Source organism: Etheostoma cragini, chromosome 22 (genome assembly GCF_013103735.1).
Source record: "Etheostoma cragini isolate CJK2018 chromosome 22, CSU_Ecrag_1.0, whole genome shotgun sequence".
Lineage (NCBI taxonomy): Eukaryota > Metazoa > Chordata > Actinopteri > Perciformes > Percidae > Etheostoma > Etheostoma cragini.
This window is the reverse complement of record NC_048428.1, coordinates 10,691,595-10,702,131: the sequence shown is the minus strand read 5'-3', so window position 1 is coordinate 10,702,131 and position 10,537 is coordinate 10,691,595. Positions and strand designations below refer to the sequence as shown.

Genomic DNA, 10,537 nt, shown 5'->3' with positions numbered 1-10,537 from the left:
ACACACACACACACACACACACACACAGAGTGTAATCACATCTGAGTGAAGGATGTACGTGTGTCAATTATAACAGTAATTTATGCAGAGTCTTAATTGAAAATTGTTATCAAAATCAATTTGGCAGCCTTTAATAGGATGAGCGCAAAGAGATTGCAAGAGAGTCAGTTCCCTGAGTGATACATTTGTTAGAAAGGGAAAGACAGTGATTGTGTGTGTGTGTGCGTGTGTGTGTGCATCTGTATGTGTCTGTCAATATGTAGCTGTACTCTGCATATATCTGCACATTTGTGTGCGTGCATGTGTGCGTGCGTGCAATCATGTCCAGGCAGTTTTTATCACTGGGTTTGTTTTTGATTCCTAAACAGAATTAGCTCATAATGAAGAAAAACCATTTGTGACATGATTAGAGCTGACTAACCATCATTATGCTCTCCCAACACATCTTGTTGGAAATACTAGACAAAGTATTGTAGTAAATATACGTGAGAGAAGTATATTTAGTTTGTGTGTGTGTTTGTTTCCACTCACAGTAGGAGCAGCCATATACTTCTATGCGCAGACCAATACGTCCCTCCTCGCTCCAGTCCAGCGGGACGAGCCTCAGGAAGCGTGCCACAATTCCTTGCTGCAGCTCATGGCGAACGGAGATCTCCGAGTTGGAGTTCCCGGAGAAGGCCTGTGAACACAAGCAAGCGCAAGCGCACACGCACACACACACACACACACACACACACAATTAAATTAAATACATCAAAGCCACAAGCCTACAGTCAAACAAGCAGCTTCGGGACTAGGAGCAAGATTATTTGTTCCACTCACCACATCCTCCCCTAAAGGTGCACACTCACAAAACATACACAATAATTATGAGTCTACATATCTAATATAAGACAATCTAACTGCAGGGGTTTGAAGAGGAAATCGCACATTGTATTCAACCTCAAAGTGGATGTAAGAATTTCCCTGTTCACACCGTCCCATATTTGAGCTGATTTCTGGGTCCCAATAGATTGACAGCGGGCTTGTGGCTGATGAGGTTTGTAGTTCCTTGTCATATTGGCATCTATCCATATGCATCTATCTAGCATTCAGTTATTATTCTGAAATGTCAGCCACGAGAAAACACTATACTGTATTTGTTTTACTTTGTAAGAAATCACCTCAAAACACCTACGCATTCCTTAAATGCAGCTTTAAAGAACACAATTTGACTTTAAGAATTCCTGCTGTGTCTGGTGTATGGCAGCAGTTCACCAACAAATTTATAGTCGGCTAACAACAAAAAGGCAGCAACAATAAAGTGATATGGACCTAAGGACACAAGGCTAAATTAGCTAATTTGTCAGTTCTTCTTTATCAGAAATGTAATTACAGTAGTACACTAAAAGAACAACATTAACAGTGCGGCGGTCACTCTTAAAATCTTCAGCAAAGCTAAGGTTTACCTCCATGGGTTTTATTCTTGTTGTGATGGGATTATGACTTTCTCCTAATTTCTGCATTGCTGTAATTCATATTAAACTGCCCCACGAGGTAAAGCAATGGCATAGATAAATCTTGTTAGAGAGGGGTAATTGAATTTATAAATGTTATACGTGTAGCACGTAAAAGACCCTTAAAACTTAAAATAACCATTTAAATATATAATAGCTGTTACGTCAGTTCTACTTTACTTGTGCATATTTAAAATACAATCACTCAATACTTGTCTTTATTATTACTGTAAAGTCTTAATTTAGCTTTAGCTGCTTTTCCCACTGTTCAGTTTGTGTAACGTTATTTTAGGCTGAGTCAAGCTGTCAGCTAGCGGTTAGCCGAATAAGCTGTTAGCTAAACTAACGTCGCTGGCTTTCCGGTGGAGGCTAACAGCAGACCGTAAATCCTCTTACATCATGATTATCATCTGCGCGTGTGTGCGAGCAGATTGCACATGCCCAGAACGGATCGTGAAACCAGGACGGATCAAGTACCGCCAAGGTCTGCACAGAATCGATCACTGCAATCAGCGGCCGTTGCATGCCGGTTAGATTTGTGTCCGACTTGATCGCAACTTAATCTGACGTCATGCAGACGTAGGCAACGATAGTCTCATGAGAGCAAGGCGCCGCAGTTCTGAGACGCAGGCAGCGCAGTTGCTTTTCACCAACTGCAAGATCCAGGCGGACCAAGAGCATGCTGGGAAAACGCCGGCCTCTCGGCTGATTTAACAGCTGATTGGTTCACAATCGACTCAACATGAGGACGTTTTCTATAAACTTTTTATTGTTTTTGAATCGAAGGGATTTAACTGCTATTTGTCTGATTCAAAGTTCTCTACAGAACACATGTTGTGTGACTGAGCCTATCACTTCACAGTGAAAGGTGTCTGCGTGAAGGTGGTTGTTGCAACCACCTTACCGGCATCGCCATGTCTCACTGTGACTTGAACCAAACTATTACACGTGTGTGTGGGTTAGACCTATGCTCTCTGTGAATGTGCAGAGAGGACAGATAAGCTTGCGCTTGCCGACGTATATCTGTGTACCTGCTCCGGAGGGCTGTGGACACCGGAGCTGTACCGGAGTTTGAACGCAGCTGTTCCACAGTCCGTAAAAATACATACATTGACTTTAAGGGAAACCTATTGATCCGCAGCCGTTCCGCAACCGATGGAATTTTGAAGTAATTGTGTTAGCATTTCATTTATAGATCTAATGCATCTTTGGCCTAATTGTAAATAAGTCCTTTATTATTATTTTCTGAATGCTACAAAGGTACAAAGGTAACATAGTTTTATGCATACCCTTTTCTGCATCTGGGTCAACAGAATTCATGTACACAGATGGTTGTTCAGGCTGTAGTGTTCTATTTTTTCTTTTTAAAATAAAAAAAAATATTTTGAAAATTACAAATGTGTGGGTATTTCTTTGGGCCTTAATTGTATGATAGCCTAAATATGAATCACAGACCAGGGCCAGATGAGCCCCAGATGTAAAATATGAGTCGGGGCTCTGGGCCAGATCCAGCACCACACATCATGGCATTTATAATTGTACTGGGCCAATTCTGGCCCAGATGTGTCTCTGATCCGTTATTCCAACCTGTTCCGGTATTAGACCGTTGGAAAGGATGAGCCCAGCCCAGGTCCGTTCAGCGCCAAATGCTAATGAAGACCTGGCCCAAATACATTTTGCTGTCTTGGTTGCACATTCCTCTATTAACCAGAGTCTTAAGTCATGGAGTGACAGCAGGGGGGTTGGGTATGTTCAATGTGGGTTAGGAATGTTGTTTTTTGTGGGGTTTTTTTGTATGTTTTAATTCTATGTACATTGTAAAATTCAGTGAAAAGAAACTATGAAGAAGAAACCTAGGTAACCGACAAAGTACTGTAAACAGAGAATGTACTGTTTAACACAACCCCTTCTTTCAACTCCTCTCTTCTCATTTTCTTTCCTCTTCCCGCTCAGTGTCTCTTCCTTCACTTGACCTGGCACATGATGGGGAGGACCTCTAACCACCCGCTAATCCACCTCACCACAGTCCCTGAACTATTTTTCTCCTCTCTGAAACAAGAATACATGATACTACCACCCTGTTTCCCATGCTTTCTTATACCCACATATACACAAAACCTTTTACACAAACCATTTGGGGGAAGCATCATTGAAAGCCTAGCAGGTAACTAGACGAGAGCTAAACACTACACAGCCATGTGTTATTCTAGATAAGACATGAAGTGGGCAGGGCAGTGGGTGAGTGTGGGGAGAGAAAGACAGTCTGCTTTGAGCTGACTCCTCAGCGACCAGTCATGTACCCCTGAAGATACCTGCTATCTAAAAGGGAAGAGATGGTCAAGAGTTCACACTAAACTCAGAACCACTGAACTTCTACTGTGGCGGGGAAGTGGACATGTGGTGAGCAGTGCTTTTATCTCCTCTGTGCCTTTCCCACTCTTTCATTTTTATCTTTATTTATCCAGAAAAGGTTAACTGAGCGCATAAACACACACACGTTTTTTTTATTAGCACCCTTCTTCAAATTCACACAGTTCCACGTGAGTCAATAGGGAGACTTCAGTATACTAGTCTCCGCAGGTGCACAGGTCCTTAAGATCTGGGTTAAGTGACTTGCTCAAGGGCAACCATGCTGCTCACTCACACACTAACAGTAATGTATATATATCACCAGCCATTACAACTGTTACATTTCTAGTTAATACAGGGTTCATGCTGGCCGTATCACATTCAGAGAAGGGAAACAATGTGTCAGGTTGACAGACAACTGAGTGGTTCCAAAGGATTTTAATCATCAAATTCATGTTCATGAGCATATGGGATAGCTTAATTGTGTGGGATTGTATTTATTTTCCCTGGGTACTAAAAGCCAGATATACTCATCAGTGCATTCCTTGTGTCTCTGCATGCAGTTTGGATAGACGTCCAATGGTGTGGTTAGGTTTCTTAACTTCATGGATCTTTGTGAGATCTAATGGCAACTCTACTGCAGTGCAGGGAAACAGTCCAATATACAGACAACTAGTGTTACACCACTAAAACGATTTATACACTAATAAATGTAATTAACATTCAATTAATGTCCGGTTTACGGTGCACTTTTTGACCAAAAGAAAAGACTATAAGGCGCAGTGGCATCAGAGCTAAGGTTGAGCTAATGCTGAGTGGTGGAGAGGGTTAAACCCAAATGCAGAGATGACAGGCGAAGTACTGAGCTTGAGTCTTTATTTGAACAAAAATCCATTAAAACAGAAGATGTCTACAAAATGGCAGGTCAAAAAACAAAGAAACAAGATTAACAGGAACCAAGGGAAACAAATCATGAAACTGGCAGAGAAACACACCGCACGGTGACACAAGGACATACTACAAACTATGATCAGACACAAGCCAAGGGAAGCACAAAGACGCAATACAAGAGGTGACGAGCAATCAAGGGACAGGTGATACAGCCGGTGAAACACATCAGAGTGAGGGAGAACAATCAAACAGGCGGGAAAACCCGAGACAGGAAGTTAAACCAGACAAGACAGAAAAAACAGACAGGAAACAGAACAAATACACAAACATAACAGGAAACAACAACACCTCAAAACCAGTAGAAACACAAACTCAAAACCATGAAACCACAACAGCTAATATATACATTCAAAGTTCAGTATACCTTCAAAGTGCATGCTAACGCATAAAACAAGCATGTGAAAGAAGAAAAATATGTTAAAAATGTCCTAAAAACTGAAATATTCTTTTAAACCTTGATGTTGTCCTCGGGTCAAATTGATTGGTTTTCCAATGTCAATGTTTTTAACTACCCAATTGTAATTACCCAAAATAACATGATTGAAACGCTCTTTGGCAAATACAAATCTCTACTTTCATTCATTTATGGGGTGACTTATTCAATTTTACAGCATTTGAAAAACAAATTGAAGTGGTTTCCAAATAGTATTGATTAAAAGTTGACATATTCTATTCTGTGATTATTCATCAACATTCATTCCTTTAATTTTGGTCGAAATAATTCCTAATTTCTGCTTTTCTAACTCAAAAAATAGGTATAATTTTCTATAAATGAGGTTTATTGACAATAAATTCATTGAAAAAAGGAACAAAAATGTAAGAAAAAGTTAAAACCATTGATAGAAAGCATATATAAAAGTTTTGATTTTCAATTTTGACATGAAGACAACACAAGGATTAACCACTAAGGCTAGTGACAAACGGAGCAGTTGGTACTTTTCTCAGATTTTCTCTCCACAACTCTTCTCTCTTTTCTCTTTCCAAAGTCAAATCTGTTAAATCCTCTTTTATATCTTGTGCTCTCTATTGCATATTCGTCCTTCCCTATAATGTTTCCAAGATGCCTGTGGTCCTGGCTCCGGATTTGAAGTACAAAAAGCACAAATGCATCAATCTGCATGCACACAGGGAGCAAACATACACACTACCACCTGCACACCATCTTGGCTTTTAAAACCTTTATGGCAGCGTTAAAACCTAATACCCCCCCCTTAAGCTCATTTCATAGTTTTAAACTCAAAATACTGCATATCTGCTGAGGCTGACTGCATGCAGAAGCCTTTACTTCTTTTCTCCTGCCGATACTTTCCTCTCCTTGCCCGTCAAGGTAAAAGAGATAGAAAGGGTTACAAAGAGAGGGAACAAAACCATTTTTCGGCTCCACCCTAAAGCTCCGTCACCGTTTTCCGACTTCCTTTTTTTTTTATTTCTCTATTGTGTTCATCCCGCTATTCTGCACTTATCTGTGCTTGGCTGAATGAACAGCTCAGTTCAAAGTCATTGCTATGCAGAGCGGAGGGTTGAAGGTAGGATAGGGCAGAAAGGAGGAGGATGAAAACGAGGAAAAGTTGTGGATGCTGAAAACCTCTCAAAAGGCTGCTTAGTCAACCATTTAATTCCCTCTCCTCCAAAGTCAAATCATTAACCAGCAAACCAATGAGTAATTGGGATTTGTGTGTGTGTGTGTGTCTCACTTCATTTTGTATGTATGTGTAACTGTTTATGTCGGTGCATGGGTGTGTAAGCGACAGGCAACTTAAGAGCTTAGACACTTTGACGTTTTGTTTAATCAAGAACTGAGGTCATTTACGCCAACAAAGGCCACAAAGTGCCTGAGGCAACTTTGAGTTTTTACTCACTGTATGTACGCGTGCATGTGTGTGTGCGCGTATTTGTGGGTGGGTGTGTGCATACACACACATGCTTTTATGGATAGGTGTGGATCTCGCCACAGGTTTAAGCCTACAATTGATGTATGCTTTAACAATGCTTTATCTGTCAAACTACTTTTAAAAATGTACTTTAGTATTCCATAACAAAAAGGAACATATTTGGGAATCCTCTGCAGATTCAAACAGAAACATATTTACTCCTACTTTTTGTACTCCTGTGATGACATGCATGCAGTTACAAAATCTAAAAAACTGAAAAGTTAAAAATAGCAAAGTTTGTGAAGAAAACCTTGGATGAGAATCAAAACAGCACGGAGCTGTCACATAATTTAGGCAACCCATGAGATCAGTGGAGGAAAAGCAATGAGAGGAAACTTGGAAAACAAAAATAATGAGGGCCAGCCTGCCAGTGTCCTTGTTGGGCATTTGGGGTTGCTGTCATTCAAAAACAACAAGCCAACCACTTTATTACAGCTGGTCAACAAATACCCCCTGTGGTCTTCTCCCTCTCATACACACACATCACTTGCCATGTAAACAAGATTCACATGCATGTTGGCATGCTTGTGCCCATACACAAACCCGGGCATTCACACACACACACACACACACACACACACACACACGTGCTTATACAGTTATCATCTACTTGCTCAGCAGCTGTTGCTCTCCCTCCTTCCTACACCTCAGTAACTAACCCTTTCTCCTTGGCAGCATTTTTTTTATTTACTGAATGTGCATCTGTCATTTCTGTCTGTGTTAGTGAATATCTATTTGTATGTGTGTGAGTGTGTGTCTGTGTTTGTGTGTCTCTGTTTTGACAGCCAGAGACAGACCTTTCCAGGGAACAGATCTCCAGATACTGAGAAACAACAAGTGAAAGCTATTTTCTGGTGTTTGCTTGTTGCTGCTGGACGCTTTGTTATACCAGCCCAGAGTAAGGGTCATTGTGTGTGCATGTGTGTGTGCTCCTTCCTAACAGAGGCAGGGGAAATCAGTCCAGCTTGGTCTGGTCTTTTGTTTTTATCGACAAGTAAACAGGAAAAAACAGAAGGGCCATAGAGAAATTTGTGTTTCTGTGAAGCCCTATGGGTGGTTGTGTTTGTGTGAGTATGTGCCTCTACTGTGCCAAGACAGGATGAACTGTAGTAATGCTAAATTTAAGTCATGAATCTTTCAAATGTTTAATAATCTTCTGTTTTCATTAAGAAGTGTAGGGACACATCACTGAGACGGTGTGTGAATGCCTAAAACACAGGCTTATTTGAGAAAACAGAGTCTGTTAGTAGAGCTACTAGCAGGTGTGTCAAATGACATGATGTTTTCAGAGAGAAACCCACTGTAACTTAAATGTTACACCAGCCTCAGACACTGCTGGGATTAAGTCAAGTCTCCCACTACAAAATAGCGCTACAGCACTTGTCCCGATAGATAAGTTAGCTCCTCTGTGTGGACATGAATTTGTCCGCCCTTATTCCAACAAATTAAAACAGTGTATGAATCCCAAAAGTGGAACATGTTCTAACTTAAACATGTGACTGAAGCTCCCATGGGCAGCTTTGTGTTGTTTATTTCCCTTGCCTGAAACAATATGTCTGTGAAAAATACAGGCCTTGATGTATATTGTATGTAAAAAGCTGTCTCAATGGGAGAGATTCTTCATCACCTGGCTAACCTCTTCTTGACACTTGGTGTGATTCTGATACTGAATACAAATTCTGGGCTACACAGTCAATCAAGCCTCCCACTAAGAGTGGAGACCACAACCAAGTTCTGCTGCAGGCGAAAGCTATATGGGCTTTTTATCTGGGTCTATGGCTCCATATGGGCTGAATGAGGAACTTCCCCTGTACACGTTTTGTCATTGTCGACTGCTCTCCCTCTCCCTGACAGTTCTTTGTTATAAATAAAACTATAACCTGGAAATATTTAATTTCTCTAATGTAAGAGATATTCATCGTATAATGTTTATCTTCCTCAGTTTTATTTGTGTTTAGTAGCTTTTGATATTGATATATTATTGTCTACACCTGCTTTGCTGCATCTTTTCCTACGAATCTTTGAGGAACAACACTGAGCTTAAACTGCTAAACACATCGGCATGTTTCATAATAACCAGTTACAGTAGTATGTCCATCTTTTGCTCTGTGCATGTTAGTGCTTTCTCTGCATCAAATACTTTGATACTTGTTTCATTTTTTTTTGTGCAAGCTCGTTGTGTCTGATGTTCTTTCTGAAGCTGGCACATTATTATAACCCTTTGTATCTGTCAGAGCCATGTGCCGCAGCGCTACCATTCTGTGCAGTCTCTCATTAACTGCTCTCACCTGCTAAGGGGAGCTCCCATAGAGCTGGTGACAAAGAGAACTGGAATCCGTTTCTTTGCTTCACATATAGTATTAGCTGAAAAATAAGGAATACTTCCTGCAAATACTTTTCTATAAACTTTCATTTTGGAGAATTAATAACTGCAGAGTAATCGTAAGAACAAAAGGCCTACGCACATGTTAGGAAACATTTAAGCAACACACCATCGTCAGTATTTCCCCATTAAATTCACTAAATCGTCATTGATATGCAAAATATTCCCTTGCACTGAATCCAATGTCACACACACAAACACACAGGATTCGCATGGGCTTGGGGTTTGTCATTGTAGCAAAAATCAGAAAGCCATTCAAATGGAGGGCCTTGCTGACTCAGCGTATACATGGCGCAACATGTATTGGGAAATTGGAAGATAATTGCGTGTGTGTGTGTGTGTGTTCTTTTTCCCAAGATTGAAGCACAATTTGATTGTCACTGCAAGTATCTTGTATTGTCAGTCAGAGCGATAAATATATTCTTGTTGCACTCGACTGCTTTGTATGGCAACCAAAACACTGATGTATCAGCGTGTCCAAAAATAACACACACACACACACACACAGGGGGAAAGAATAGAGCTTTAAGAGCCCATTACTCAGGCTGTGAACATTTGGCACCTTCTCTGCCCTCTGTTCACCAGGGACCAACACATTGATGGAGTGAAGTCTGCCTTCCTAGCTCGGCTATACAACCTCCCAGACCACATGGAGCTAAGTTGCCGTTTTTATGTGTGTATGCTAACCACTCATTATTTTTGAGTGTATGTGTGTTTTTACATGATGCTTAAGGGGGCCAACATTTTCACAGTTACTTATGTTTGACTCCTCCTTGAGAAGCATTTCGAAAGAGGCAAGTTGTGTTCAGCAAAATTAGTTAGACAGATGCCACTCCTCACCAACTAAAACCAAATAAAACATTTTTAATTGTTTATTAGGGCACCACCTGTGCACTGTTAATATAAAATACACTTATGAAATACTGAGACAGTATTCTGTCTAAACTTTTTATGTCTTGTCCACTGCCACAAGTACAATGTCCATGTCATTGCTTTAAACATTTAATAGCAGCCGCTCAAGTGGTTCCACAAGAGACTTCCATGACTCACTGGGAAGTGTCCTCACTATCTATTTTAATTCATCATCTTCGTTATTCACACTCAGCTATTTTTAATTTCCATACAAGTCTTATCTGAAATGGTGTGAAGTGACATTAAAGAGGCTGACGTTCAAGTCCTGTGAAGTCACTGCAGCGGATTAAGATATAGAGCTGAAAGTTAGAAGAGACTTTAAAATCAATGTAGATTCAAAAAAACTTACAAGTCATCTACATGACTGTGAGTAATGTGTTACTCTGTGGTTTGATTAGTTAAATTGTAACATTTTGGACTTTATTGCTGGTTGTAATCATTCATTTACAATGGCCAACGGCCATTGGTCGGCAGTAGTCATTGAGAGTGTGTGTTTGTGTGTGTGTGTGTGTGTG

At 40.5% G+C, this 10,537-nt stretch overlaps 1 protein-coding gene across 2 annotated transcripts in view; it reads right to left on the bottom strand.

Annotated features, from left to right (window-relative positions):
* The window catches only part of cntnap2a (contactin associated protein 2a), a 322,443-nt gene that overhangs the window by 159,731 nt on the left and 152,175 nt on the right, over positions 1-10,537 (bottom strand). For both annotated transcript variants that reach the window (XM_034861583.1, XM_034861584.1), the window contains exon 4: positions 532-679. In XM_034861583.1, coding sequence (XP_034717474.1) covers positions 532-679 — 148 coding nt within the window. The remainder of the gene's footprint in view (positions 1-531; positions 680-10,537) is intronic.